General features: G+C 36.2%; 1 protein-coding gene across 1 annotated transcript; it reads right to left on the minus strand.

Annotated features, from left to right (window-relative positions):
- On the minus strand, positions 1-27,733 carry FMR1 (FMRP translational regulator 1). Its single transcript, XM_015860909.2, has 15 exons — positions 27,466-27,733; positions 19,948-20,000; positions 18,879-18,972; positions 16,971-17,042; positions 16,562-16,710; positions 15,456-15,549; positions 15,251-15,367; positions 12,654-12,824; positions 12,465-12,543; positions 10,481-10,590; positions 8,270-8,356; positions 6,976-7,171; positions 5,645-5,824; positions 4,237-4,319; positions 1-2,570 (listed from the first exon to the last, which is right to left on the minus strand). The coding sequence occupies exons 1-15, from the start codon at positions 27,514-27,516 to the stop codon at positions 2,460-2,462; spliced, it is 1,647 nt and encodes a 548-aa protein (XP_015716395.1). The 5' UTR covers positions 27,517-27,733; the 3' UTR covers positions 1-2,459.

Consider the following 27,733-nt stretch of genomic DNA (forward strand, 5'->3'; position numbering starts at 1 on the left):
TCTTTTTAAAGAACTTTATTTTTAAAATAACTTTAATTCATAGGACCATAGTTTATAAGTTACCGATACGACAGACCTGAACTCAAGGATCAGACATTTGTTGCACTTTCAAGTTGCTGTTGCTTTTCTTTTTATACTATCACATGATTTTTCAAAATAAAACTAAACATTTAGATTCACAGTTTAATTTGTTGAAATTTAATAACACTTAAAAACACTAGAATTTGAATTGAAAGGGATACATGTTAAGTACACAAATACTGAAAGGTCATAATTCCAAAATGCACTTGAAAACGGAATGTGACTAATTAGTCAGAACTGTAGTTTAACTTCACATTTAACCTAGTTAACACCTTAGTAAACTCACCACTAAATGTAAGAGATATAGTGCATATAGTGTGACAACTCAACAGATTTTGTACCATTTCATAATGAGAACATTTGCTTGAGCATTATGTGCCATATTTTTGAAAACTGGTAATATTCCAGAATGTTTCTAGAACGTGGAAGTAACAAAAGCTACAGTTAAGGTCTAAACAGAAATATTCTCTCTACTTGCCTTGAGATTTTTTTAAAGCAATCATTTATAAGGATTGCATCAACATCAGTTAGCAGAGGAAGATCAAACTTTATTGAAACTGCTTGCATACAAAATATATTGCACTATAACCAAACAAATGTCAACATAAAATCCAATCTGTTGTAGCTAATATGTACAGAGAATATTGCCCAAGAGCAGTTACATTACAAGGTCAGTCTACCTCGGTTAATTATCTACAGTATTTTAAACCAAACAGCTTACAGATGATGTGTGCAAGGTACCAATTTCTGTTTTCAAATACTATACATTCCCAAAATAAATAACTAGAAATCAACATTAATGTTTGGCAATACTTTTTAAGACATTTTTATATTTGTTAAATCATGTGCAGTTTGTTGCCATTTTTAGTATTCTCACCTGTATGCAAGGAAAACAGTGAATGTAGGAAGCAAAGAAACAAAACTCACAAAATACATCAGAGGCAAGGTCAAGTTTGTACAATTCTGTACATAATGAGTGGCTCTCACTCTGGAGTAATTTGAATAAAAAAAAAATTGGATTAAAATGGAGGTCCTTATATAGCTGTGCCTATTAAGCTTAATGTGCGATGAAAAATAAAAGAAAGCACAGCTCCTCCCCCTACTTCCCACCCTTCCCTAGTGTATGACTGTACTTTGGATCAAATGCTCATTCCAATGGGCTGGTATTACAGACCTTATACCTCAAAATATGACGGATTTGTTCCAACCACAGTATCTCCAGTTACTACACCAGGACTTTCCAAGATGGTGATTTTCTTTCTACCTCTCCTGAGATAGTCCCCAAATTAAAATAACAATTCGGAACTTTTCGGGAGGATGAAAAACATTAGCGCTTTAAACTGGTCATCTGGCCAAACAGCAGGCACACATTACTAGTTGTGAACAAATTACTTCTGTTCCCTTAGTAACAATGAGTTGTATTTTTTTGTTGTTGTTGTTGCTTCTTTTTCTCATTTATTTATTTATTTTTCCTTTAAGTTCTCCACAATGGAAAGTTTTTGTGGTTTTTTTTTTTTTTAGGTTTTTATTTTTTAAAAATCTATACTGCCTACAAAGAAAAAGTTACAACCCCTTTTTCAGTAACACTACTCGCCAAATCTTCAGTGCAAAATAAATTTCCTATTCTTATAACTGCCTAACCCAATGTTTATGTAAGGAAAAAATTATGGAAAGCATGCACTTGTCTATAAAGTACTAACATCTGACAAGGATTGCTACATATATTTTACATTTAGTGTTACCAACTCATCTTCCCTGAATTCTGCATCCAAATATATTATTCCTACCTGCCAAGATATAAAAAAGGCACAGATCATACAACTTTTTTTGCTAATGAAAATGACAACTGTTACATCACACGTATTTCAGGGTCCACTAAAATACTGAAAAAGGTGGACCAGAACGTGAACTGACACAGGACATAAAACGACATAGCATTTCATGAAGAACTTGTAAGTTAAATTGAAAACAGAAGCCAATTTGATTACTGCAAACACTATTTATTCTGAGAATTGAAATTGAGCAGTGATTTTGACCCAGTGCGTTAAAATGGTACAACTGAACAGAAAGTTTACCAATGCACAGCTCAGTATTTTTAAAACAAACAAAAAAGATTCTTTAATTGTTTGAAGTGCAATATGTACTTGAAAGCGATTTTCGGAAATTCAGATATTTTTTATGCAAATATTTTTAATAACTTTTTATTCTGAAAACAACTGCATACTGTTGATGTTAAAAAAAGGCTAACAGAGAACATATGTTCATTTCATGCCCTGCGCCATCTTGCCTACTATTTGTCTTTGGCCTAACAAGTTTCTCTAACGTGGAATAGGAATTACTGAAACAGTATAGGAAATATGACTTCAGACTTATGCAGTTTAGGGTACTCCATTCACCAGCGGCTGTTGACCATCTGCGTTGTCCGCCTTCTCTTTCTTCTGATTGCGTTCTTTACCTGTGCGCAGCCGGCTGCCTTCACTGGAGGTATTCTGTAATGTTTTAGTATGAACACTCCTTTCATTATTGCAGTCAATTCTGATTTGGAACAAGTCAAAGTTATATACAGCATTCTCCTCCCTTTATCTACCCCTTAAATATTTGCTACCTTTGCAGCCAGGAAGGAGTCAGGAATTTATTAAAGTCAGAAGAAAAGTAGTGCCAGATCCTTAAGGCAACTAGCTGAAACAGACACCATATGACTGTTTCTGTTTGAAAAAGCCACTTTCCTTGAAACGCACACAGAAAACAAAAAGCCACCCACAAATGTGGAAGTCCTCACACCCTAGACTACCCGGCCTTTGAAAGGTGTTCCCTGCACTCATACCTCCTTGAGACTGGAAGAAGTTTATGTGCAAGAAGTTGGAAGAACTCACAGTGTAACTCTGAAGTATCATCTCACTTCTAATAATTCAAGATTCTAGCTGTATAGAAGCATTTTGGAAAAACAGTCCTAAAAAACTCATAAAATGGTATCAACAAAAAAATGTCATCCACCCATGCACCTTTTGAACCTGAAAAAAAGTCACTTAATCTACCAAAAAGACCTATGTGACTGTTGCAATTAGCCACATTTTATAAACATTCAAATAAGCATTTCAAGTTTCTTACTTGTAGGAGGTAATTCCATAGTACTACTTCTAGCTTATTGCTTAAAATACTACAAGGTTTCATGATTTGATTTGTCAGTTTTTAAGTATACTTCAATACTAACTTAATACCGAATACTACATCTAAATCTCAGAGCAACAGAGAAGAATGACTAAGATGATTTTTTTCTTTTTTCAGTATCAACATTTGCCTTCATTTACTTCATCCTCCTTTACCTACTTAAAGTAGGTAACAGCATATTAACTATAAAGTTCTTTGCTAATTAATGAAAAAGAATAATCTCAGTCTCATCAGAAGTCCCAGTAACACCATGCAAAAGGTGGCAGCTACTCATTTTTTTTTTCCTCCCAGTATAACTTGTCCTATGGAGTAAGAGATGGTTGAACGTCGACATACAATAAATATCAGCTTGAAGTAACCTTGCCCAATGAAACGTATTTGAAAAACTGCACTAGTATCTTTATAAAAATCTACTACGTATTTTCAATATCGACTTGAACTACTTCTTCATTTGCATTCTTAACTTCTCTGGAGATTATGGCTGCAATAGACGTACCTGTTTACTTAAAGCATTAAGTAATCTTTTTCCTCAGTTACACTGCTTGTGTTGAAAAGAAAAACAAGAGCAGACAATGCCTCAACAAAGAAAAATGAAGAATTATAGGCTAATAATTATAATTAATACAATAAAGCTGCCTAATAAAACCTCATGGCTCAGGAGCACAGTTCTAATCCAAGGGAAAACTAAGCTCTAAACTCTAAGTCAATTTGCGGTAAATCTGAGCTAAAAATCAAACAGTGCCACTTAGCACTTTCAGAAACCGATAACAAATAAAAAGACACATAGCTTCCACATTAGGTAGCTGCACCTTGATGTATCAAGGAGCACATATGCTAAAAAATAAACACTGCTATTCTTGTAAAAGCAATTAGAAAATAAGGAACCACAAGGCTACTCTGTCAGCTGCTGTTCTGAAGAATCTACTGTTAGTATATAATGCTTATGAAATTTTAAACAGTGCATAGTTCTAATAAGATAAAAATTACCAGTAGAGATCCATCTGCTGTTCTCCCTTTTGCATCCCTTGAATTACGCTGACGGTTATCTGTTCGCGACTGCTCATCATTTCCTGCAAAAAGAATTAACTATATTTTTCAGTAAGGATGTAGAATTTTACTTTAAAAATTCACGAGTATAACAGGTGATTACTTCAAAGTTTCCATCTTTAAGGACACTAAAAAAATACCCTTGATAAAACAGCAATAGCTCTCTAGGGATGACTGAAGAATCAACACGGAAAACTTTCTGAGGTGGTAAATCATAGGCAAAATCTCAGCACTAAACAGTACAGTTTAAGAAAGACCATCTCCTGAAAGAAAATGAAGATGTCTTACAAAATGATCAGCCACAGTGCAGAAAGACACAATCAACTTTTGTACAATTTAACATATTTATAGTTTCTGTAATGGCTTTCTAAATACTGCATTACTTCTTTTATTAAAAAAAAAAAATCATGTTAAATTAAGCAGTATCCATAACTTGAAAAAGCATTTCAAAAGATATGCAAAGATGTAGAATAATTACTTAAGTATATTCAAAGAAAAAAATCACATTAGTAAAGAAAATACAACTCCAGTGAGTTCACCCACATTACTTTTGTCTGGTCTTTTCCATTCAACACGTAGATTCCAAACTTATATAACCCCACTGCATGGAAACCAAATACAAGATGGGAATATGGATTATAGGAAAGTGTAGGATTCTAAGATGTAACTCCACATACATTGCCAAAACAGAATTTGGTTCCTTGACCTCTAAGCAATGACATAACCCACAAGCTTGAGTCAAATGCATGTTAGGAGAGCAAACTATAATGAAATGTAATCACAACTAACTCACATAGGGAAGGAACTTGTTATAGAATGCATGAAAGGACCTCAGAATGCCTTCTCAGCAAGTCTTTAAATAACATCAAACTCTGGGCAGCGGCTTATGTACTTGGGGGTTAGGGCTGGCAATTATAAGGACCTCAGTGAGCTGACTGGAAACCCATTAGCATTAGAGATGAACTTGAAGTCACACAGTATTAACAGACTAACTCCATCCAACACTATCTGTTATAGACAGACTGCCTATACAGCAGCTCCACAGAAAGGGCTATGGTGGTCTGCTGGACAACAACATGAATAGACAGAAGCATGTTGTCACAGCAGTGACAGCTTACTGCATAATGAGTCATGTTACTATGTGTAGTCAGCAGGTCAAAAGAAGGGATTTCCCCTCTGCTCAACATTCAGTACACATACTAAGTGTTCGGTTTAAGGAGACTGACAAAGTGGAGAGAATTCAGAAGAGGGCTTCTGGGAAGGCTAGGACATTGAAGTACATTACATGAAACAAGAGGCTGAGAGAACTTTGCTTAAGACTAACCTCCAAAATTCAGTCTAGATTTACCTTTGAATCCTCCACGACCCCTCCCTCCTTGCCCTCTTGCACCACCTCCACGTCTTCGCCCATCTCCTCTGCGAAGGTAGTTGTCTCGTTCCTCTTCTGCTTGGGCTAATGACCAATCACTAAGTTCATCTCTGTGATCAGATTCCGTTTCAGAAGCGTTTGATGCTTCAGAATTAGTTCCTATCATAAGGATAAAAGAAAAATCCAAAGTGTACCAGTGTAGCTCAGTATGACAACAAAACAAAGTATCCATACGTGCACTTCAAAATTGTAAGAATTCCAGAATTGTTGAAAACTGTTTTCCAATCTCTAACACAGGTATACTTCTCCAAAAAGTCAATACAGGTACTTTCAATAAGTTAGAAGTACACATCAGTTTAAATTGTGCATCACACTTTTATAGTTACTTGGTTTTAATAGCCTTACCAATTACTGGGTCTGCTTGTGCAGATGCAGTAAGTCTAGTCAAATTTAAAAGAAACTAAATTCCTGAATTTAACTTGTCCTGTCACAGCTCACACCCGATACTCCTTTATTAAAAGAGAGAAGACAAAAAAAAGTCTAGAAATGTATCAGATAGAAAATAATGTCCATTCCATAATTTTTGTAGCTAATAGATCACCTCTGCTGATAGTTTCATTATTTATCACAATTTTCCTTTCATATAACAGTTCTTAGCCAAGTGAGTTCTTTTAAAACAAAAATCATAATTTTTCTATTTGAACAGAAAAACATTGGTCTCTGACTACACTGAATGTATGCCAGAACTGTCAGGACAAACATCAGCTGGCCTTTATTCTGTATACCGAAATTCTAACTAGCCCTAAGAAGTAGGATCTCAAAACTATTCATTAATAACTTAGAGTTCAAAAGAACAATCTTATTTTCTTGACTATGCTTTTCTGGTAAAAAACAAATTCAAATTAATATGAGCTAAGCACTTTCGTAAATTGATCTACAGGCAACATATTTTCTAATTTTATTTGTATTTATACAAAGCTAGCTCTTTACAGAGTAAAAGGAAAAACAAGACCTTACTAAGAAAGGTTTAAAATACAGATAAAATAACAAACTTCACCCTAAACAGTTTATACAGACATGTGCTCTTAGAGACAGAAGCTCTGTGAAAATATGAGCAGTAAATTTTAATTCAGAATATTTTCTTCAGCAAAAAGCTCTAAAGAGTCTTCAAATCTTATTACTTAATATGAATTGTATTTCTCATTGAGCACTTGCATTTCTAAAGTGTTAACTACTGATAGAACAGGATTCAAGAAAGCAATATCTAATTGGTTACTATTAAAACTATAAGCACACTTCTAGTTACCTACCCGAAGCGTAGCCTGGACCACGTCTGCTATGCCCTCTGTTTCTGTAAGGTCGACTACCTCTTCCGAGTCCCGGACCATCATCAGTTATATATCCTTTTTCTTTATCCGTACGATTTGGTGGTGGCCTAGAGGTAGCTCCAATCTGTCGAAGCTGCTCATCAATTTGCAGTCTTTCCAAACGTAGCTGGTCCACCTCCTGTGGAAACACGAGCATTAACGAAGTCAGATGTAACCACATATGATGATCCACTTGCATTTATCAGGAATAAAAACCAAAAGCGTTTCTCTGGTAATCTATTTAATATTTTGAGAAATCTGTTGTATAGTTATAGTTCCTTTATGAAAATGATGTTAAATAAACAGTGAAATTTACATTATTTTATTTTTGAATACAGTAATATCCAATCAGTGTCCCAACAACATCATGGTGTAAACTTCATAAGATGAGATTTCAACACAAGCTTCCTATTCTTGCATATAATAAATATGAAAATTAAACAATTATAATGTATTAGCATGCTTTCATGTAAATGCCTAAACATTACATTGTTGTTAAATTCTACCTAACTATAATGAATAATAGCAGGAAAGTAAGGAAGCATCAAAGCACAGAGCACAAAGTGCTGTAACTCAGACACAGAAAGTCTGTACATGCAATTTCAGAAGAGACATAACACAAACAGGAGCTATTGACAGAATACATTTAGAAAGCAATTCTGTTATAAATTGAGAAGTTGCCTACTTAATACCAATAGCTGGTAGCAACCTTTATTCTCTCTCATTTTTTTTTTTTTTCCTTTGATTTTGCTCTGTGTTTTTTGATTTTGTTGTTTGTTTTACGTGAGAAATCTATTTATGAAAGCCAAAAAAGTTTCACCTCCACCAGAGACCAGCTGAGGTTGGAAGGCATCGTTGAGGGTCACCTATGCCAATTAGGACACAAGCAAGCCCCTTCAATACTTACAGAAATGGCATTTCTCTCTTCCTTACATGTAAAATATCCCCCTTTTTTTTTTGAGATTGATTTTTCTGTTGCTTCTTATTTCATTGTATTGTGCATTCTAAAAAAACGCCTGTTTTTTCACTCCCCACTTCTGACAGTTGATTCTTTGAAAAGAGAAGCCAAAAACCAAACCAAGACTTAAAAACACTGTGGCATTTACAATAAGCCTTTTAAAATTGACCGGATATAATATCAATTTTTTAAAAGCCTTTGGGGCCCGAACAGATTTTACCTGTTACCTTAAGTATCGTTAGGTGAACTACAGTAGCAGAGAAGCAGCTTTATCCTCACCTTTAAATAATTAAGATGATAATCCAGAAGAACAGTTGCATTAGTGATGCTATCCTTGGTTCCCACAAATACAAATGGTACCATTCCCTAAAACACAGTAGCACAGTAACGTTAATCCTATGTTTACTGATTAACCATGAAGTATCCAAGAGAATCTAACATTTTTATAAACCAAAAATCAATGTTTACAATATGGATAAGCATAAATTCAAAAATAAGACAACAATGTATTTAAATTTTATACTGACTAGATCATCTAGACTAAATTCTTAGTGCTAAAACCTAATCTTGCTGGAAAAAAAAAATTTACACAATATCTACATTTCTTTTCCCATATCAAATGTAATATTAGAACATACCATATTTCTCCCCTTCTTTCATAACTAATAATCACCTTTGTTGATCATGTTTGCTTTCACACGGCTACTTTTATGCTGAAGGTCATTAAAGAAGACTTCCAACTTTTAAAAAATTAACACTGTCATACAACCAAACAATTTTCTTAACGATCTCTCAATTGGTAAAAGGCAAACAAGTCAATACATCAAGCAAAAATTACTAACTTATATGCCTATTAGCTCTGAAGTATTTTAAGTGATTCGTTAGGTACCTGCAAAATATACAGCTAGAGTTGAAGTTGAAATCTGCCTAAACAGGGCCCCAAGCACTGAAAACAGCTGAACTTTAGCAGATACAAGGAAAATTTCCATACCAGAACATCAAACCCTGAAATAGGTCCATGTAGCAATTCAAAAGTTCTAACTACTGCCCACACAAACATGAGCTAGATTTAAACTACTTGAAGCTATGAGATGCAGCCTCAGAGTAGTACAAGCTTCACTGTGAACTGCAAAAGTCAAACTAAGTCTTGTGAAGACTCAAGACACTGAACTCAAGACACTGCACTAAGCCAGTGCAGACAGAACTTGACTACTCTAATAACTTATCTATAACTGAATAAATAAATAATCACTAGGTTATCTCATCACAACCTTTAAGCATGCACTTAACTTCCACCATGCACACAGTTGTTAAACAACTGCATTTGACAAGGAAATTTGTTTTTGTCCCCCATACTCCTTCAACTGAGAGCAACTGAAGACACACTTGAAAAGCAAACAATAAATACATTCACAACTTGCTGAGTCATTTTTTAAATGAGAAAACGACCCATTAGGTTTTATACATCTGCACTAAATACACTGCAAGGAAAAATAACACAATTCTTTTATTCTAGGAAGCCTCAACACTAACACTAGAGTTTGTTTTTTTTCCTTTAGCCACTAGAACATTAAATTGAAATATATTATCTGAGGTATATGTATTTAACAATTGATGAAGTTTGTTTGTTTGTTTTTTTAATATTAAAAAAAAAACAACTGAATGGGCATTTACCACGTTACAATATTAGATTAAATAAAAGACAATTGACTCAAAAACAGCTTAAGGAAAAAGCAGATGCCCATTACCACTTTTAAGCAAGGAACCTATGTGTATGAATGACAACTCATAATAAAGTGAGTCAGTAGTAATGTCAAGCAATTTCAGCCCTCCAGAAAATTCAGTGTTTATTCGCTGAATTTCAGCCCTCCAGAAAATTCAGTGTTTATTCGCTGAAGCAGTGTTTATTCACTTCATTCTTAAGAAAAAAGAACCCAATATTGTATTCAGATTTAGAAACCAAACTACTGTTATTCACAAAAATCATGTCTAACTTTGAAGCAAAAGCAGAGTCTTCCACCTAGTTTCTAAAGTGAATTCTGAGCAACTTTTGGGCATAAGAAATTTAGAGACAAACATAATACACATGACTGGAAATCCTGATATAAAATTAAGCAAGAAATTGCATGAAATTGCAAACAAGATTTATAATAAAATCCTGACCACTTCATTCTTAAGAAAAAAGAACCCAATATCGTATTCAGATTTAGAAACCAAACTACTGTTCTTCACAAAAATCAAGTCTGCAGTATATGTGTCTACATCTTGGAAGACTAGAATACATTCTTTCCAAATATGACATAAAAATAAGTTTACAAGGACCAACTCTTTCCTGTCATGCTTTGACCTCAGGAGTAAAATAAACAACACCCACATTATAATCAGAACTTCACCTTACCATTATGAAGATAAAAGGAAGAATCTATTTTATCACTGGGCAGAGTACAACCATCAGATAGCACAAAGAAATCACATTAAATGAAAAGATACCTCTTCTTGTGGAATATTTTTATCATTTTCAGCCTCAATTCTCACTCTTACAACACCAGATTTGTCCACTATCTCCTGAATCAGTTTTCCATTTTTTCCAATTACTTTCCCTACAAAAAGGACACATAAAACATTCAATTTTCAGGGTTTCTCCCCCAAAGATTGAGTATTATTATACTGTTATTAAACAAAACCATTTAGTTAGCAGTGAAAGAACTTGTCAACATATTTAACAGGAACACAGATTCTTATGACTGCTGAAAAACCAAAAAATAAGGATTTTTTTAAATTTATTTTTTAAAGAGGACAGTACTGAAATAAAGGCAGTAAATATTGAGTGCATAACAGCTGATACAATTAACCCCAGGAGAGCAAATTAAACTTTTCTTTTAATCACAAACAACATTGCACCTATTATTCAAAGCTAAATGGATTTTTCCACTTCTGTGTTTGTTTGTTGTTTTTTTTTTAATTTTAAACCCTAAATATTTGTAGAAAACATGACAAAAAAGAAAGCTACAAAGGTCTTCCTTGAACACAAGGCTTGTTCAAACAATCAAAGGCTTCTTTTGAGTAACTTATTCCATTACACATCTTTGGTGTAACAGTTTCCTAATAAACAAAACAAAAAAATCCTTGGTGGTAAATTAAAAAAAAATAAAAATAATATAAATAAATAAATAAAAATCAGGTGAACCAAATACAAAAATGAACATTAAATTACAGAAAAACTTATTTCTTAAAAACAAATGTTAAGAAGAATTCAGCAACATACATGAAACATTAAAAATTATTATGTATAGATACAGTCCATTTTGTAACCTACGTTTTAGGTTACTGATTTCTATGAAACCTTTAGAAAGGCAACAAAAATTTTTTTTAGTTCTGTTTGAAATTTTTAAAGGATAATTATGTAGAGAAAACAGATGCCGAGCTTTTATTTTAATCGAAGGAAAACGTAAAGATTCCAGTGACATAGTAACAGGGTTTTGACTTAATAATCCATACTCATTTGTTTTCTGGCAAATTACTAGAAATTAGTAAGTGAACAAGCACTATTTTGGATATGAGATAAGGTTGGTCCAATTATGTGTTTTAAGGAATCTAGGCCAAGAAGCAGACTACAAGTAAAATCCTGCCAAAACCAGAAGTAAACGCAGGGTTCTAAGCAGAAAATAGACAAAATAAATTTCTAATTAAAGTAACTACAGCAGCCTAGCATTTCACTTGCCCCTTAGAGGTAACAAGAGGGAGTGGGATGAAGAACCTACCCTAAAGCTACTGCTCTAAAACAACTCCAGAGCTGAGCAATTATAAGCACTTGTCCCTCTGCAGAATTTTCCACTGCTTCAACACAGGCTTTTGTAAACTGCTCCATATGAGGTACATTAGAGTTCACAGTATTCTTCCTCTTTGTAGCAACAAAACTCAATAAAACAACTTCCACATTTCCCCCACATAATGAGGGCCACATGCACTCCAGTGAACTCTCACCAGGTATTTGATAATCTAAGTCACTATTATCTTTGGAGAGTTTTCTTGACCTTCAAGTGCCTTAACCAGGCCTTCAGTTTATCCTACAGTGCTGCTTCTAAACAAACGTAAGCACGGGAGAAAAATACAAGACAGTGCAAGAATTACTTATCTGTTCTACAGCTGAAAAAATACCTCAGCATCTTTGAAGGAAATAATTCTTAGGCTCAATCAAGAAACTACTCTACTTTGTATTAAGGCATCTCTGAACTGCAAACCAGCAGGTAATTCCTTACAAAGGACTGTCCCTATGAAGGACAGAATTGGGGTATAGAGGAGGGTTGTGACAAAAAGAAAGCCATTAAAAAAAAACCCACAGCCTTCAAACTAGAAGGCTGTCTATCACCTAAGAACTGCTCACAGATAACTTTTTCCTACCCTGCCTCAGTTGTAAAAAATAAAAACCTCAGAAGGCATTTTTCTTTAATACCAATCTCCAGGACTAACATACCTACTAAATTTCTTGGGACTTGTATGACATCTTCAGCAAACTCAAGGTAACTTCTTGCCTTTTTCACTGCATCTTGATCCTAAAACACAAAGGGTATGTAAGAGAAATGAGATGGGTTTTCCCAAAGCGTTTGTGTTTATTGTTTTTTTTAAACTCATATCATCTGAAGGATTAACGAAGGGATCTTACCTCTCCGTAAATATGGAATGTGCAGGTATCTTCATCAAGATCAATGGCAGTCACTCCAGGAACTTTTCTGGCTTGCTGAATATTAGCACCATGAGTGCCAATAGCCAAACCCATTAAGTCTTCACGAACAACAAATTGTTCATGAAATCGTGATGCAAGTTGTCTAGAACTCTGAAAGGAATCCAGATATTTATAGCTGTAGCAATTAGACAGATCAATACAATGAGAATAGGAAAAGAAAGAGAAGCTAGTGTAGTCATCATAGCAGTTTTACCTTTCCTACTCTGAGCTACAATAGAAAAATACAGTAGCAGACATTCAAAGGTCTATGGCACAGAAAGGAGTTTATTTGATCAAAACAATGAACCATTAATAATATTGCAATAAAGCCAACTCCATTCACTAAATATTTGTTCAGTACATGGATATGTGCAGTATATTTATACATCAATTAGCTTTTCAACAGAAATTACGCATACAGTTTTTAGTACCTGAAATCTTTGAGTTTGGCTGGAATTGTCTTTATAGTTATTAACAGAAACATGGCAAATATCAGCCAACTGATATTATAATCATAGATATTTATCTCACAATAAGCTTCACTAAAGTATGGTGCAGGTAGAAAAAAGGCTTTCTAAGCAGAGTTGAACAAAATTCTTCAGCTTTTCACAGCAGAAAAAAGGTTCATGCTTAGAACAGAAGCAAGAATCCCAGATTAGTTAGGAATGGGAATTAAAGACAGCAGTTGCTGGTGCACACCTCTGTGGGGACACAGAGAATGAGCTCTGAAAAGGCTGCTGTTCTTCCCACCTCTGAAATAATACTCTGCATTTCATGAGGTAAATTGCCCACATGATTGCCAGTTCTGGAAGAAGACAAAAATGAATTACTGAGAACTACAGTGGGAGTGCTCAAGAAGGAAAAAAAAAATCAATGAGAAGAAACTGTTTCCTTCTTGGTCTTGAGAATATTAACATCTAAACTATGTTGGCTTACAGCTCTCAAATACAGAAATCAGGAGACTAACAAGAGTAACAGAAACACTTCCTGCAAGCAGTTGTGAGTAACACCTTCTGGATACAAGAGGTTTGAACTACCACACCACATCCCACTTAGGGCTAAAACCACAGCAGATCTAATGCTTTCTGGGGAGCAGGGTGGGGAATAATGAAATCTGGCTTAAAAACAACAGAGTTGGTATGCATCCATATAAAACCTACTGCTCAAAGTTTTATCACTCTTCTAGTTCTTGCTGATGAATCTAAAAAGAAGTTTTAGGAAATGCTGCTATATTTTTCTGATTATATATTTTATATATATATATATATATATTCTGATTTGTAGATGGGAGAAAAATATACAAAGACAGGTTAATTCTCTAATTTCCTATTCTACTCCTTCCTTCCCCCCCACCATGGATGAGTCAAACTTCTTGCCAGTCAGCACCCACTCTCCAGTTGCAGAAATATCAGAAGTTTTATCTGCTCTAAGATAATTTTATCTAGAGACAAACCAATCCATTTGTACATACTGACAACAGTCTCACCCCCTCCTATAGATCCACCTCTCATTTTCATATAATCTTTCGAGTTAGAAGGGACCTTTAAAGGCCATCTAGTCCAACTCCCCTGCACCTAACAAGGGTATCAACAGCTACATCAGGTGCCCAAACCCTGATGAGGCTTCCACCACTTCTCTGGGGGCAACCTCTTCCAGTGCCTCACCAGCATTATTTTAAAAATTTTCTTCCTTATATCCAATCTAAATCTCCTCTCTTTTAGCTGGAAACCATTTCCTCTTGTTCTATGACAACAGGCCCTGCCCCTCCTTTCTTACAGCCTCTCTTTAGATGCTGACAGGCTGCTCTCAGGTTTCCCTCCAGGCTGAAAAGCCCCAGATCCTTCATCGTGTCATTGCAGGGAGGTGATCCATCCTTTGGATATTTCTGCTGATTCAACAGGTCCACATCTCTCCTGTACTGAGCACTCCTCATATGGACAGGTGAGGTCCTGGAGCACAGAACGGAGGTACAAACCCTCTCCCTTGCCCTCCTGGCCTCCATGCTGTTCTGGATGCACCCAGGATCTGATTGGATTTTTGCACTGTGAGGGCACAGTGCTGGTTTACATCCAGCTGCCATTCACTGGTACCTGTCCCTGATTCCACTGCCACTACATTTCTTTCGCAAGATCCTGTTCTAGACTATCTTAGTATCAAGCCACACTCACTCCAGTTATTTTTAAAAACAGTAAATCAAAGCTATCAAACATGGCACTATCTGTGCAGTAATGAATGATCATTTTATGGCTCATACTATGAAGTATGTGCATATACACACGTATACACACTTCATAGTCTGAAAATATATATATATTCTTATTTAGTAACACAAAATCTTGCTTGATGGAAAGGACTGGGTATGAGACTGTATAAAAATGAGTCCTCGTAAGAACAGACCTCCTAACTATAAACTTATTACCTACTGTATCAGTAAATAATAATTATTTTCCTCTCCCATTCAAGTCCTATCAGCTATCAAGTGTTTGGGAATTATTTTTAAATACAAAATTACTTCAGAGGAAAAAAAAATTCCATACCTCCAGTTGTTTGCTAGCTTCTTCATTTCTCAAAATCAGGGATAGCTTGGTACGAAGACTTCGAAAGTGCATATCAATCAGCATATTCGCCCGCTTCGTTGTTACATCATTGATTGACTAAATTATTAATAAGGAAAACAATGTTTTATATAAGAAATTTTCAAAGAAAGTATTGTATTTGGCATGGTTAGATGTTCATACTTACTAAAATAATAAGCTGATGGTTTTCAGAATCATATATTACAGAAAAAGCTCCAACTGCCTTTTTGAAGTCCTTATGTGCAGACTCTTTGGCACACCTAAAAATAAAACGCTACTAAGTTAAAATAATAAACTGCTGCATTAATAGCCTAAAATATTCCTTTCTTAATACAAAGAATCTTAAACCCATTTATCTATTTACATTCAAGTCTTCCCTTCCAAAGAAGGTACTATTTCATTTGGACATAATCTACTTTGCTTGCTTTGGTTTTGTTAAAAAAGCTAAAATCATTACATCCAGCAAGTATAAAATCTCAAACACACTATGCACCAGTGTGGCATGTGACTTCACTGTAACTACTGCAGCATTAGAACACATCTCACACAATACTTTGCTTCTCCAGACTTCTACTATCTACGCACTACTTAATGAACTTGCTTACTGTAACACTAACTTCCACAATTTCAAGTCTAATCTGAATTTATAGCTACTTTCATTCATAATGGGGCAATAACATATGTCTCAAAAAATAACTAATTCTGAATCTAAAGAGGGGAATCACTATTAATCTGGATTTTACACTTATATTCAGAAAAAAAAAAAAAGATGTCTTTGCTCTGGGAGAAAAACATTTGTTTCTGTAGTGCACTATGGGAAGTTTTAATCATTCCACAACTACTTGCAAAACCATCATCAGAAAATCGTATGCCCAACAGTATGTCTTTCATTGTCATTAAATACCAACTTTGACATCGTCAAAACACATCAATGAAGTACCAAACGTTTACAAATTATCAGTGAATATGACAGGGAATGGATTCACATTAATTTAAGTGTAACTGAACGGCTGTAAGAAAACAAATGGCAATAAAAATCTTATTGCTGTTCTGCACACAAGCCTTAAATTCAGCAGAACTACATTACATTTTAGAGATCACCTTTTATATTTTTGAGCTATGATCACATTCACATTTGTACCTGCTATATTTTTAAATAAATATTTAAAAAATTACTTTAAAGCAGTAAGAAGCATTTCTATTCCTTTTTTCCTCAAGCTCAAGAAGTCACCCATGTTTTAAAACAGTCTGTAAAGAAATACTTGCACTTACATTTGCCTTAAATCCTCTGGTACTTCCAGTTTGATTTTATGGAAAGTATCTTTTGTTGCAGGTTTGTTAGGATTCACAGATCTCAAGCGCTCAATTGTGACAATTTCATTGTACGTAGCATCACAGGCTGCATATTCTATTACATAAAACTGATATAAAAATAATAAAATCATCCAAGACATGTTTTATTACAAGATTAAGAATTACACTAACAAGTTAGAGGCACTTTCGTTAACTCAAAAACTATAACTTCAAGCAAGAAGAGTTTGGTTTATGTTAATTGCAACTATTCTAGTCAAGTTATTTTTTGAAGTTGAAGGGAGAAATATTAAAGTCACTCTACATCGATACAAATGAAAGCAACACAAGAAAAACTTTAAGTAAGTATATATTATGTGCATATTCCTACCTCACCCTTTATCATTCTCACTTTAGCCAACCACCAGCAGCAGGGTTCTTTTTCATTTGCCCTGGAATAAACCTGAACAAAATACATACATTATACAGTTGTAGCCCAAAAAGCTGATACAGATTAGTATTAACATCAGCCCTGCAAAAGATGTGAAGACCAGCACAACATATTAGTACTTACAGTCTCCACTCTAAGAACTAAATAGCACATATGTTAACAGCTGAAGTAACTACTGCAAATATAAGTAGAATATAAAACTACTTATATAAGATCATAGAGATCTACCAGCAATTGTAGCTTCAGTCTTGCGTACAGTCAAAATAGGGATAATCCAGCCTTCTGTATGTTATACAATGCTTCTTACCTGAATGCAGATCCAAAGTGTGGGGGGATGACAGGAAGACAGTTCTTTACTACTTCAGTACATACATGATACTGGCTGTAACTACATTAATTTTTTTTACATTTTCTTATTTTTCAAATCAGAAGTTTTGCTCACATGCTATTAAGCACTCAAAGTTCTCACTTTTTATAAACAGCAGAAAATTTATTATTGCTTTATAAAATGTTGAAGTCTCAAGAACATGTTAAAGTAAATCCAGGCTCCTGCTAGCTTTACAGAGGTGTTTACACATGTATCTTTATGTTTACTTGTATTTTGCAGGAATAGTATGAAGGCTGCCCAGAAAGTAATGCCTGCTACTTTGACATCAGAGATGGAAGCTGGTGATATGACAGTAGAGGTAGAGCCTTCCTGTCCATATTCTGTTGGATTCTGTCACCATGTGACAGATGGCAGCTGAGAGGCAGCCTGACAGAATGGAGTGTATGAAGCAAAGGTATGGAAATGAACTCCTCCATGCAGAAAAAACATAACCCACTGACATTTATCAGGTGACATTTGCCTGTGTGGATTTTTTCAAGCTCAGCCTTTGTTCATTGCTGGCAAAAACGCTAATGGTGGCTGACTATGGTGAAAAATTGTGTTTTGCAGCTGAGAATTTGCTCTGTTAAGTAGTGTCCAGCAGAGGGCCATAAAGATGACAAAGGACCTGGAGCACCTCAGGAAATGCTGAATGACCCAGGCCTGTCCAGCCTTGAGAAAAGATGACCCAGTGGGGATCTGATCAATAAATATCTAAGGTTTGGGAGGCAAAGGGAAGAGGCCAGAGTTTTCTAAGTAGTGCATACTGACAGGACAATTGGAAATGTCCACAAACTGAAGTATACGAAGTTCTGCACAAATGTGCACAAGAACTTCTTCACAGTAAGGGTGATGGAGCACTGGAACAGGTTGCTCAGAGAGGCTGTGGAGTCTCCTTCTGTGGAGATGTTCAAGAGCCACCTGAACGCCTACCTGTGCAACCTGGTCTAGAGAGCCTGCTTTGGCAAGGGGGTTGGACCTGATCTCTAGAGATATTCTAGCCCCTACAGTTCTGTGATTCTGCTATTGTGCTCTTTGTAACTGTTGTAGTTTCCATGGAAATAAATAGAAGGCATTACCTTTGGAGCAACCTGTATACAGAATGCACATTTTTTCATTCAGTTCAAAGTTTCGCTAACAAACAGACATTATATTAACTTATCTACACACACATTTAATAAAGTCTAAATGTAGTTAAAGAACTATAGTCCAAGTTAACATTGCATATATTTACAAATCACTGAGTTCTGACAAAAGATCCATGCTCAAAGAAAATCTCATCTCTTTTGTAAATCAGTGTACACATAATGATATTGTCATACTGTCAAAAATACATTTTGAGGGTAAGTTTGACATCATTTTCTACATTGTATTTCAAATCAAAAGAGTTGCAACATAATATGGGGACAAGCCTTCCACTGGCTTGGCTGACATTTTCTCTCTCTTCTCAAAAACATACTTTGTTAATGGAATATACATACCTCCACTTCATCACTTTCATTTATGTCTTTATTATAGCCTGCAGGTGGTGGAAACCTCACATCATGGAATGGTATTTGTCTCTCTGGTTGCCAGCTACGAATGAAAATACAGTGAATGACCTAAACACTTTCACTTTCCTTTTAAGAAATAAATTCATTCATTTCATTTCATCTTTTTTTTTTTTTTTTGTTTTGCAGAGCATTTGCGTACGTATATCAAAATCTTGCTCCTACCTGTACTGTTTTGAAACCTTCCAGTTGTTTTTAGAATTTATAGCTACAGGTTTTATCCCCAACATCAAAAATTCAGGTTAAAAAAATTCTTAACACTTTTAAACTTTTACTTCAAAATCAGTCTCTTTCATCTTTAGCTTAAAAGGAAATAACCCAGGTTATGTCTGAATTCACTTTGAATTTTAAAATTCTTTAAAATTTAATAAAATTAACAAGTTTTTTTTTTGTTTTTTTTTGTTTTTTTTCCAAAAGTAACCATAAAATGACCCCTAAAAAATACACTACTCCATAACAAAGATACACTAGATAGGATTATATATGTACATACACATATACATACACACACCTCACCTTGGTTTTCCTTCCTGAAGGAAACAAAATCTAAGCTAAACAATGTAACAGAAGACTAACTTGCTGTGCCACTAAATCATGGTACAAAATTTAAGCATGGGAAACTGGCATTCATCACCATCTATAAAACAAGTTTTGTAATAAAGCAATTGGGAAAATCTGAAATAAAATATTCAAATAAGATAGAAGCAGTCATGGTATCACCGCTTACTTAAAACACTGGTTGCTATTATGTAAGTCCGATAATACAATTTTCAGATCATTCACCTTCCCCTGCTTTTGTAATTTAAAATATTTAAACAATTGAAAGCACAGACAAAACGTACATAGTAGTTAATCCCCTAATTCTAAAACATAGCAGCAGAATCATACACTATCTTAAGGATGCCACTCTCCGTCAACAAAAGTGCTATTTAGGTTCATCAGATTCAAGATAGAAACTCTCCTAACTCTGTATTTGCAGATACAACAGCAATATACTTACTTGTTTTCAAATGCGACTGTTATTGAATCTTCATGTACATCCTTTACAAATGCCTGTGAAGAAAAAAGAGGTACACTTACAGTATGTCTGCAGATACTTTTAAAAAACAAGCCTCAAACAACGCTTTTCTTCCACAGATATTAGTATTATTCAGAATGTAAATATGTTTTTGAGTCAGCCTTTTACGTATTGTAGTAGACCAATATAAAACATGCACTGAAAGCTGGTAACCTCCTGAATTCACCCCTGTAAACAGGCAGGCAAACAGAATGTCCAAGTAATACACACAGCCTTTCTATTTCTTAGAAATAATGGAAGAGGTCACTAACAAATGACAAAATCATTTTGAAGTATGAGATATGAAATCCAATGTCTTAAACTTGAGTTATAGTTATTATCTCATACTTTCTGACAAGAAAACTACAGTTTAGAAATTAAACTTGACTACCCTTAAGAAAAAAAAAAAAAAAAAGACTTGTTTCACCACAAGATAAGCCTGAATATTGATCCACCAAAAATCACACATATCCATTCTAGCACAATTTTCATTCACACAGTCAGCATCCTTAGCATACAAACTTAAGCAAAATGCCCTGCAGCCTTCCTTGCTTTCTTCTGGGCAATGAATAGCAGCTGTGCTAAGTCTCCCACACAACCATGAAGCAGCGCACACAGTTAAGTCTATAAGCCTAGAGGGTGCTTTTTTCCACTTACGCTACTGAACTCAATGACCCTTGATCATTTCTCAGCTCTATGCTCAAACTCCCCCATCCACCACACACCAAGATTATATTCTAATTAAAAAAACTTAGGGATTCACTAGGAAAGATATTTTTCATAGCCTCAAACAGAGGGCACACAGCAATGAGGGTTGAAAATAATGCATTGTTTGTTTCTTTTCAAAAATACCTTTAAAAATTACTGAAATAGATGGGCACTAGCAACGTGCTGAGTATTTCATCACTAGCATTTATCCAAGCTTCTCACACCCTTGCAAAGTAGAGGTGAATGAAAGTCCAAGAGAGATTACAGAAGTGAATTCTACCAAAGGAGGTGCACCCCAGTAGATGAACAAATTCTCAGTAAGTTGAAAATAACTTAACAGCAACCTTCTTGTAAGTTGTAATTAATGAACTGTAGTACATTTCTTTCTCTCCACTTTTCAAGTTCCCAACAAAAGAATAACAGGTCTTGAAAGAGTGTTAAGATTCTGTTAGGTATGGCACCTAAGAGGTTAAGAAAATAAATAAATCCACCAGCTTCTTTCACAAGTATTCTCAAGCATCCGCTAAATTACAGCAGTATCTCACAAAATCAAACCAAAGCAGTAGCTAATGACCAATATGGAGCTCCAATAACTGATTATAATTAAAGTAAGCAGTAGATATTCACAACTGTCATTAGAAACATTAACTACAACAAAGAAGTAGAATGCTAGTTATTAATCTGAAAACAACGCCATCTCGAACAGAAGCCAAAGCAAAGTGACAACAAGAGCAAAAGTTGTTTTATATCTTGCCATGCGCAGCTCTGAATCACCTATTCTTACGGATAGAACAGAAACTGATGCCTTTAATACCTGAAATAACACTGCCGAGTGTTTGCTATGACTCCTTAACACCACAGAATGGAAAAGATAGGACTTAGTATTATTAGAAACATTTGAGTATACAAAAGTTATTTTATAAAGGGAATCCAACAGAAACGCTACCAAGAGCAGCCGTGAAGAAAACAGTTAAGAGTAACATAATAAATACTGTGTCCTGAGAAATAACTTGTTGATACGTGATTATCACATTCACAAAACAGCAAAAATTGCTTCCGCTAAAGAAAGATGAATGATCCTTTCGGAGAAGTCATCCCCTCTCTAGTCATTAACAACCCAGAAGATGCTCCAAAACTCATTCTGTTGAATATTATGGGTTATGACAGAAAAATGCATGAGCGCAGTAGTTTAAAAAAATTCTCATATTCAGGCCTGACAGCTCCTAACATCCAAATCATCTTGAGTAGAAGCTCCCGACTACAGCAACATAAGCAACTAGATTTGGCAATCTACTATCAATAAACACACTAGATAGCAACACAAACTTAAGTTATCAAACTGAAGACTGATCTAGCACCTTTAAACAGTCTAGCACTTATAAAAATCTGGAAAATGTAAAGCAAATAGCTCACTGAAAGAATATTTAACTATGGGCAATCTTTGTTTTCAATTTAACATCATGTCCTGGTTTAAAGACTGAAGAGCTAGTTACTGGCTGTCACACAATAAAAGAAGGGTGAGCTTCATTAGGCTGAAGATGATCTCAATAATGCACAAAGGTTTACAAGTTAATTATTATAGAGCTTTCCCACTTTCCAGATCCTATGAAGGCACTTCAACACTGCTTTGGCCTCAACCCAGAAATCTGAACGTGCCTTAATCAAGAATTTTTGACCGTGAACAAGCAGCATCAGTAAAGACGTTTCACTGACTTCAGAGGAGTCAACCACAGAAACAGACAGAATATCTGCTTTTTCCTCCAGCCTGGCCAAAAACATTGATGTTACTTATTCACTCTTTGATTTCTAGCCTTGCTGATCTTACAAACATAAAATTCTTAGCAAATACATCAATTCAAATAGATGACATACACAATACCTCAGTCTACTTCTATGAGCTTTATGCTTAGATAACAATCAGACAAAATATATCAAGAGCCTAAACATACAGTTTCTTAATTCTACTTTAATTCTAGAGAAAGCTGCTTTTCCTTGTTCTGCAGTTCCAATCTTGTGACATCAAAAACAAAATCTGATACTTTGATCAGATCACTTTTTACAGCCTATATTACAGCATTATGTCTATTTTCCACAGGTATAACAAGTTAAATAGACCCGTATTAAGTAAAATTTAAGCTCTAAGTTTGTACACTTAAGGACCTGTGCATTTCTAAGTACAAACCGTAATGTTTTGAAACATCAAGTTTTCTAAGTAGCTGTAAAAAATAAAAACCAACTTAATCATTAAAGCACTTGGAAAGCTGAAAGTAACGCTTAACACCACTGTATTTTTTATTACACGTACCACAGAAAACTACACGTAATGCTGAAAGGAAGCAACAGATCATCATCACAAGTCAAATTCACTACAACAGGATAAGCCAGTCCAGATGTCACTGAAGGCAGAGGATAGGTACTGATTGCACACAAACTGCTATTAGAAGCACAGTAAGCAATCCTCAGTCTTTTCAGAAATAAGAAGTCCAAATTGGGCATGGAAACTCAAACCTAAATGTGCATATATGTGGACTTGAAATGCACACCCAAGAGATAGAACACTGGCTACGACAAATATGGACACACACAAGAAGCTCTGAAAACACAGTGAAACTAGATGGAACTAAAATACGGAAATAGGACGCTGTGACTACAGCAGCTACGATATCACTGACTGCAGTGACATCAAGTTAGAGACCATACAAAGAAATTCACATCACTGCAAGTTGTGCTTTTACTTCTGTAAATAGAAGCAAGTTTTACAGAGGCTGGGTCTACTTGTTCTTCTCTGATAAGAAAAGTCAAATTGTGGCACGTTTCCTATACCAGATTTCACTTTCTGTCACATTAATTATTAGCATTTTTCTCCATGCTTTATGAACTACTAAATAGACAGTAAGAATTACTGGAGACACGTATAAACTTATTTATGCACTAAATGGCATGACGGATGCTTCAAAGGAATGAACAGAGGCTGTAGCTTCCATTAAGAGTTTGTGCTGTTGTCCCTCCTAACCCTTACATCAGAAAGAAACAGTCAACCATTTTAATAATGGAGAATAATAAATCTAAGAAGTGAAGATAAGCAAAAATACGCTCTCGAAGGCAAAAGACTTACATTTATACAGACCAATATCTACACCTGCCTAACAGTTCTGTAACATTTCATACCTGTTGCAAGAGTCATAAGGAAGGGCAAATCACATTAGAGAAAAGGCAAACCGAACAAAAAGGCAGACCAGGAAAAGAAGAAAAGTCACAGAATTGAAAACTGAATCAGAAAAAATAGCACAGACTATCATCCTCAGAAGGACCGTGAAGGAACAAAGAGAACAAAGATGCTTGTTAATGGTATGCTGCCTCCAACAGGATGCTCCCTATTGCCAGCAGAGATTACAACAAATAATTACTCCCAAACTGGAGAAAGGAAAAATAAATAAATAAATCCCATGCTAAAAAGACATCCACTACATTCTCTTTTCAAAGGAAATAATATCTAGAGCTAACACTGGAATGACTGGACAATAGACTGTCTGACAATAAGAATATGAAAGCCTTCTATTACTATATGAACCAACACGATGTAAAACAACAGACCCTAACAGCACCTCCACAATTTAGCTATTTAACTGAGGGCTGCTAAAGGGCAGTTCTGTCTCCTTAAGATACACAGCCCTGGCTGTTGGAATAGCCTTAAAAGTAAATAAGGTTATTTAAGCTTTTATTCCCAGGGATTCTGGGCCAAGCAGTGTATGAAGTCATGACAAAGCATTTTCAGGCACTAAATTACTGATTATTCCTACATTATGCTTATCTACTGCACTATACTTTCCATGAAACAAGTCATATGGGAAGAAAAAGTTCATGGAATGGCAAAGCATTCTTAACATAATTAAATCATTACTCCTTGAAAGAATTAGTATCCAGCTATCAAAATGATGCATTCAAGAACTCTTGCGGAAGAATGAACCTGACCAGTATTAAAATCTTCCACATTCTCAATCCATATTCCATCTACCAAAGTACCAAAATCAACTCCTATGTTGCACATGGAACATTACCCCTTTAGATGCATCTCAGCATGTATTCTGGATCAGGTCCCACAGCCTAGTTTGTGTCTCTCAGTAGAATTCAGGTGACAATTAGGCACCGATTTTTTACTTTCAAGATCAAGATGTTGCTGGGAACACTCAAAATCAGAACACACTTATAGACTTGAATTCATACGGTCTTTAGAGAGCCTATGAAAGCCTCAAGGGGAAATGAGGCACTGATTTGTACCACTCCACCTGTTCATGACTCCAGCAGCCTCACATTCCTTCCCTCTACATCCTCACAGAAGCAAGGTTTCTTTTTGCCAAAATATTTACATATAATAATGAAGTTCACAAGAATGATTCCAAACCGAAGAAACTATCAGCAAACCATGAGATGGTATTAAAAAAATTTGCTTTAGATATGCTTTGTGTTATTGTTGTAAAACGAGACTGCTTAAAGAAACTTCTTATGCAGAAAAAAAATGAATCCTGCAATTACGTCCACACTGAACAACTCCGCACTTCTTGTGATGGAGGGATCAATCAATTCGTTTTATAATCAAGTCCCAGATCTGCAAGACAAGCACAAAACTCAAAAAGAAAGAAAATGTTCAGATAAATTACTTCATATTAGTTTGACAGCCAAACATTACGATATGTGAAAGATCAGTAAATAAAATACCAGCAATTTAGGCTACAGCAAAATTGCTGGTCTACATTGAGCATTACTGCATGAGATGGCTTTTTTCCCCCCTAAATAAATAAAACTAAAAGAAAATTAATCTGTTGCTCTATTTATCTTAAGTGTAATGCTCCATCCAGACAGACAATACAGATGAACTGTAATAAACCTACATGTCCCATTTAAGTTCCCTTAGATAATGTGACCAATCCCTCCCAACCAATCCTTACAGACTAAGGAGGGGAAGGGAGAAAGAAAGTCAAATTCCTCTATCTGAATTTCTATATCTATATTCTATATATTTCTATCATCTACAATTTGGAAGCAACGCCCATGTCATAACTCAGATACACTGAACTAAATGTAAGCAATAAACCGCTCTGAGTATATGCCTATCTGTAATTATTAGCTTAACTACAATCAGAAGTGTGCACACACTTTGGAGGAGAGGGGAAAATGAACGTAAAAACATTAGAACTACATGCGACTACAAAAAAGTTTACAGAAGTTTTATAATCTCCCTGGTCGCTTTAACAGCATTGGTTATTAAAGAACGTACAGTATCATTTTTTGTATCACTTATTGTGCACTACTGTGTAAATGCTGTCATATGATTTGAGGAAAGCCTCATTAGAGCTTCTCTCTTAAGTAACATATTTATGCCTGTGTTTATTCCCATGCAAATACTGTACCTTAAAAAAAACCCTTAAAGCTGATTTTTCAAAGCACTAAACAACTTAACTACAGGAAGTGATATGTAGATCCAGGACTTTGAGTTCAACATTGCAAACCCACAGCATACATCTGTGTACCAAACATTCAGACTTCTTCCATACTTTCCTTTTTAATTTATTTTAAACTTCTCTGGAAGGAGGACAAACAAATGTATTTTAGAAGCTTTTAAATTGTCTCCACGGAAAAAAAACTCAAGTCAAAAGAGTGTTGGACCTGTATCATTTGGTACCAGTCTGCCCTACCACATTAACATCAGAGTGTGAAATTCTACCTCTTCTTTCCTTACTAACATAAATATTTGATGCTGCACAATAACAACGTCCACATTTTAAAATAATACAACATTTAAAGAACAGAAAACTCGCAGGAAAAGATTGAGGAATGTTTCTGGTATGTTTGTAAACAGGTGTATGTGACAATGATAGTAGGCCCACCACGTTCACCATGCTCAAACTCGAGTTTTCAGTGAACAGGGTAGAACCATACCTTGCACCCAATGATACACTAATTAATACATCTTAACACAAGCAAAGCCACGCCAGTTTCCAGTATTAACGGAAAAATTAAGAGCTCAATATGTGCATTGAAGAACCAGTGATGGCTTTATTCAGCACACAGACTTGGAAACAAACATGGAACGCTGCTCAGTAAAAGGTACAATTGATAATAAGATGCATATAGGAGCTCAGCAAACATTTCTGGTCAAGCAACACCCTTCTCAATGTTAATATGCAACGTCCCCAGCCGTGGGATTAAAAAAAATAACTGACAACAGCTCTGATCGTGAACGTCTATAGAACAAGCACCCCTCTCCTCCCCCGCCTTAAACGCCGTGCACCAGCAGTGCAGCTCTCCCGGGAACCTGGACAGCGAGAAAGACTTTCCTTAAGTAGCGTCAAAAGCCAAGGATTTAACAATTAACGCCCCATCCCCGGCCCTGATCCTCGCTCCAGCTCCCGGAGACGAAGGCCCAGGCCCTCCTCCCCCGCCCCAGCAGCGCCGGGGCCTCCCCTTCCCACAATGGGCGAAGGCCCGAGGCCTCCTCCGCGGTCGGGGCCTTCCCTCCCTCTGTAGCCCGCACAGCTCTCGGCCCCAGGGCCGCATCTCCCCGGCGTCGCGCCTCCCGCCTCCCGGGCGCAGCGATGGCCCCGCCGCGGCCCCCACTCCTCCCTCCTGCCCCAGGGCCCCACTCTCCCTCCACGCGGGGAGGAGCCGCTGCCGCCTCCGTCGCCTCCTCCTCTTCCTCCCGTCCCGAGCCCCGCTCCCTCCCCTGAGGCCCGGCCCAGCCCGAGCGCCCGGTACCTTGTAAAAGGCCCCGTTGGAGCCGCGCACCTCCACCACCAGCTCCTCCATGTTGTGCGCGGCGGCGCGGTGCGGGAGGCCCAGGCTCAGCACCTCTTCCTTTAGCTTTTCTCTTTCTCTCTCTCCCAGACCCGGAGGAGGAGAAGGAGGAGGAGGAGGAAGAGGAGGCAAAGGTGTGGTGTGCGTGTGCCGGGCGGGGGAGGGGAAGGGGAATCTCAGTTCACCGTGAGCCCGCGGGGGTGGGGCCGCGCGGGGCGGGGCAGGGGGT

The sequence above is a fragment of the Coturnix japonica genome, chromosome 4 (genome assembly GCF_001577835.2).
Source record: "Coturnix japonica isolate 7356 chromosome 4, Coturnix japonica 2.1, whole genome shotgun sequence".
In the NCBI taxonomy this organism is placed as follows: Eukaryota; Metazoa; Chordata; class Aves; order Galliformes; family Phasianidae; genus Coturnix; species Coturnix japonica.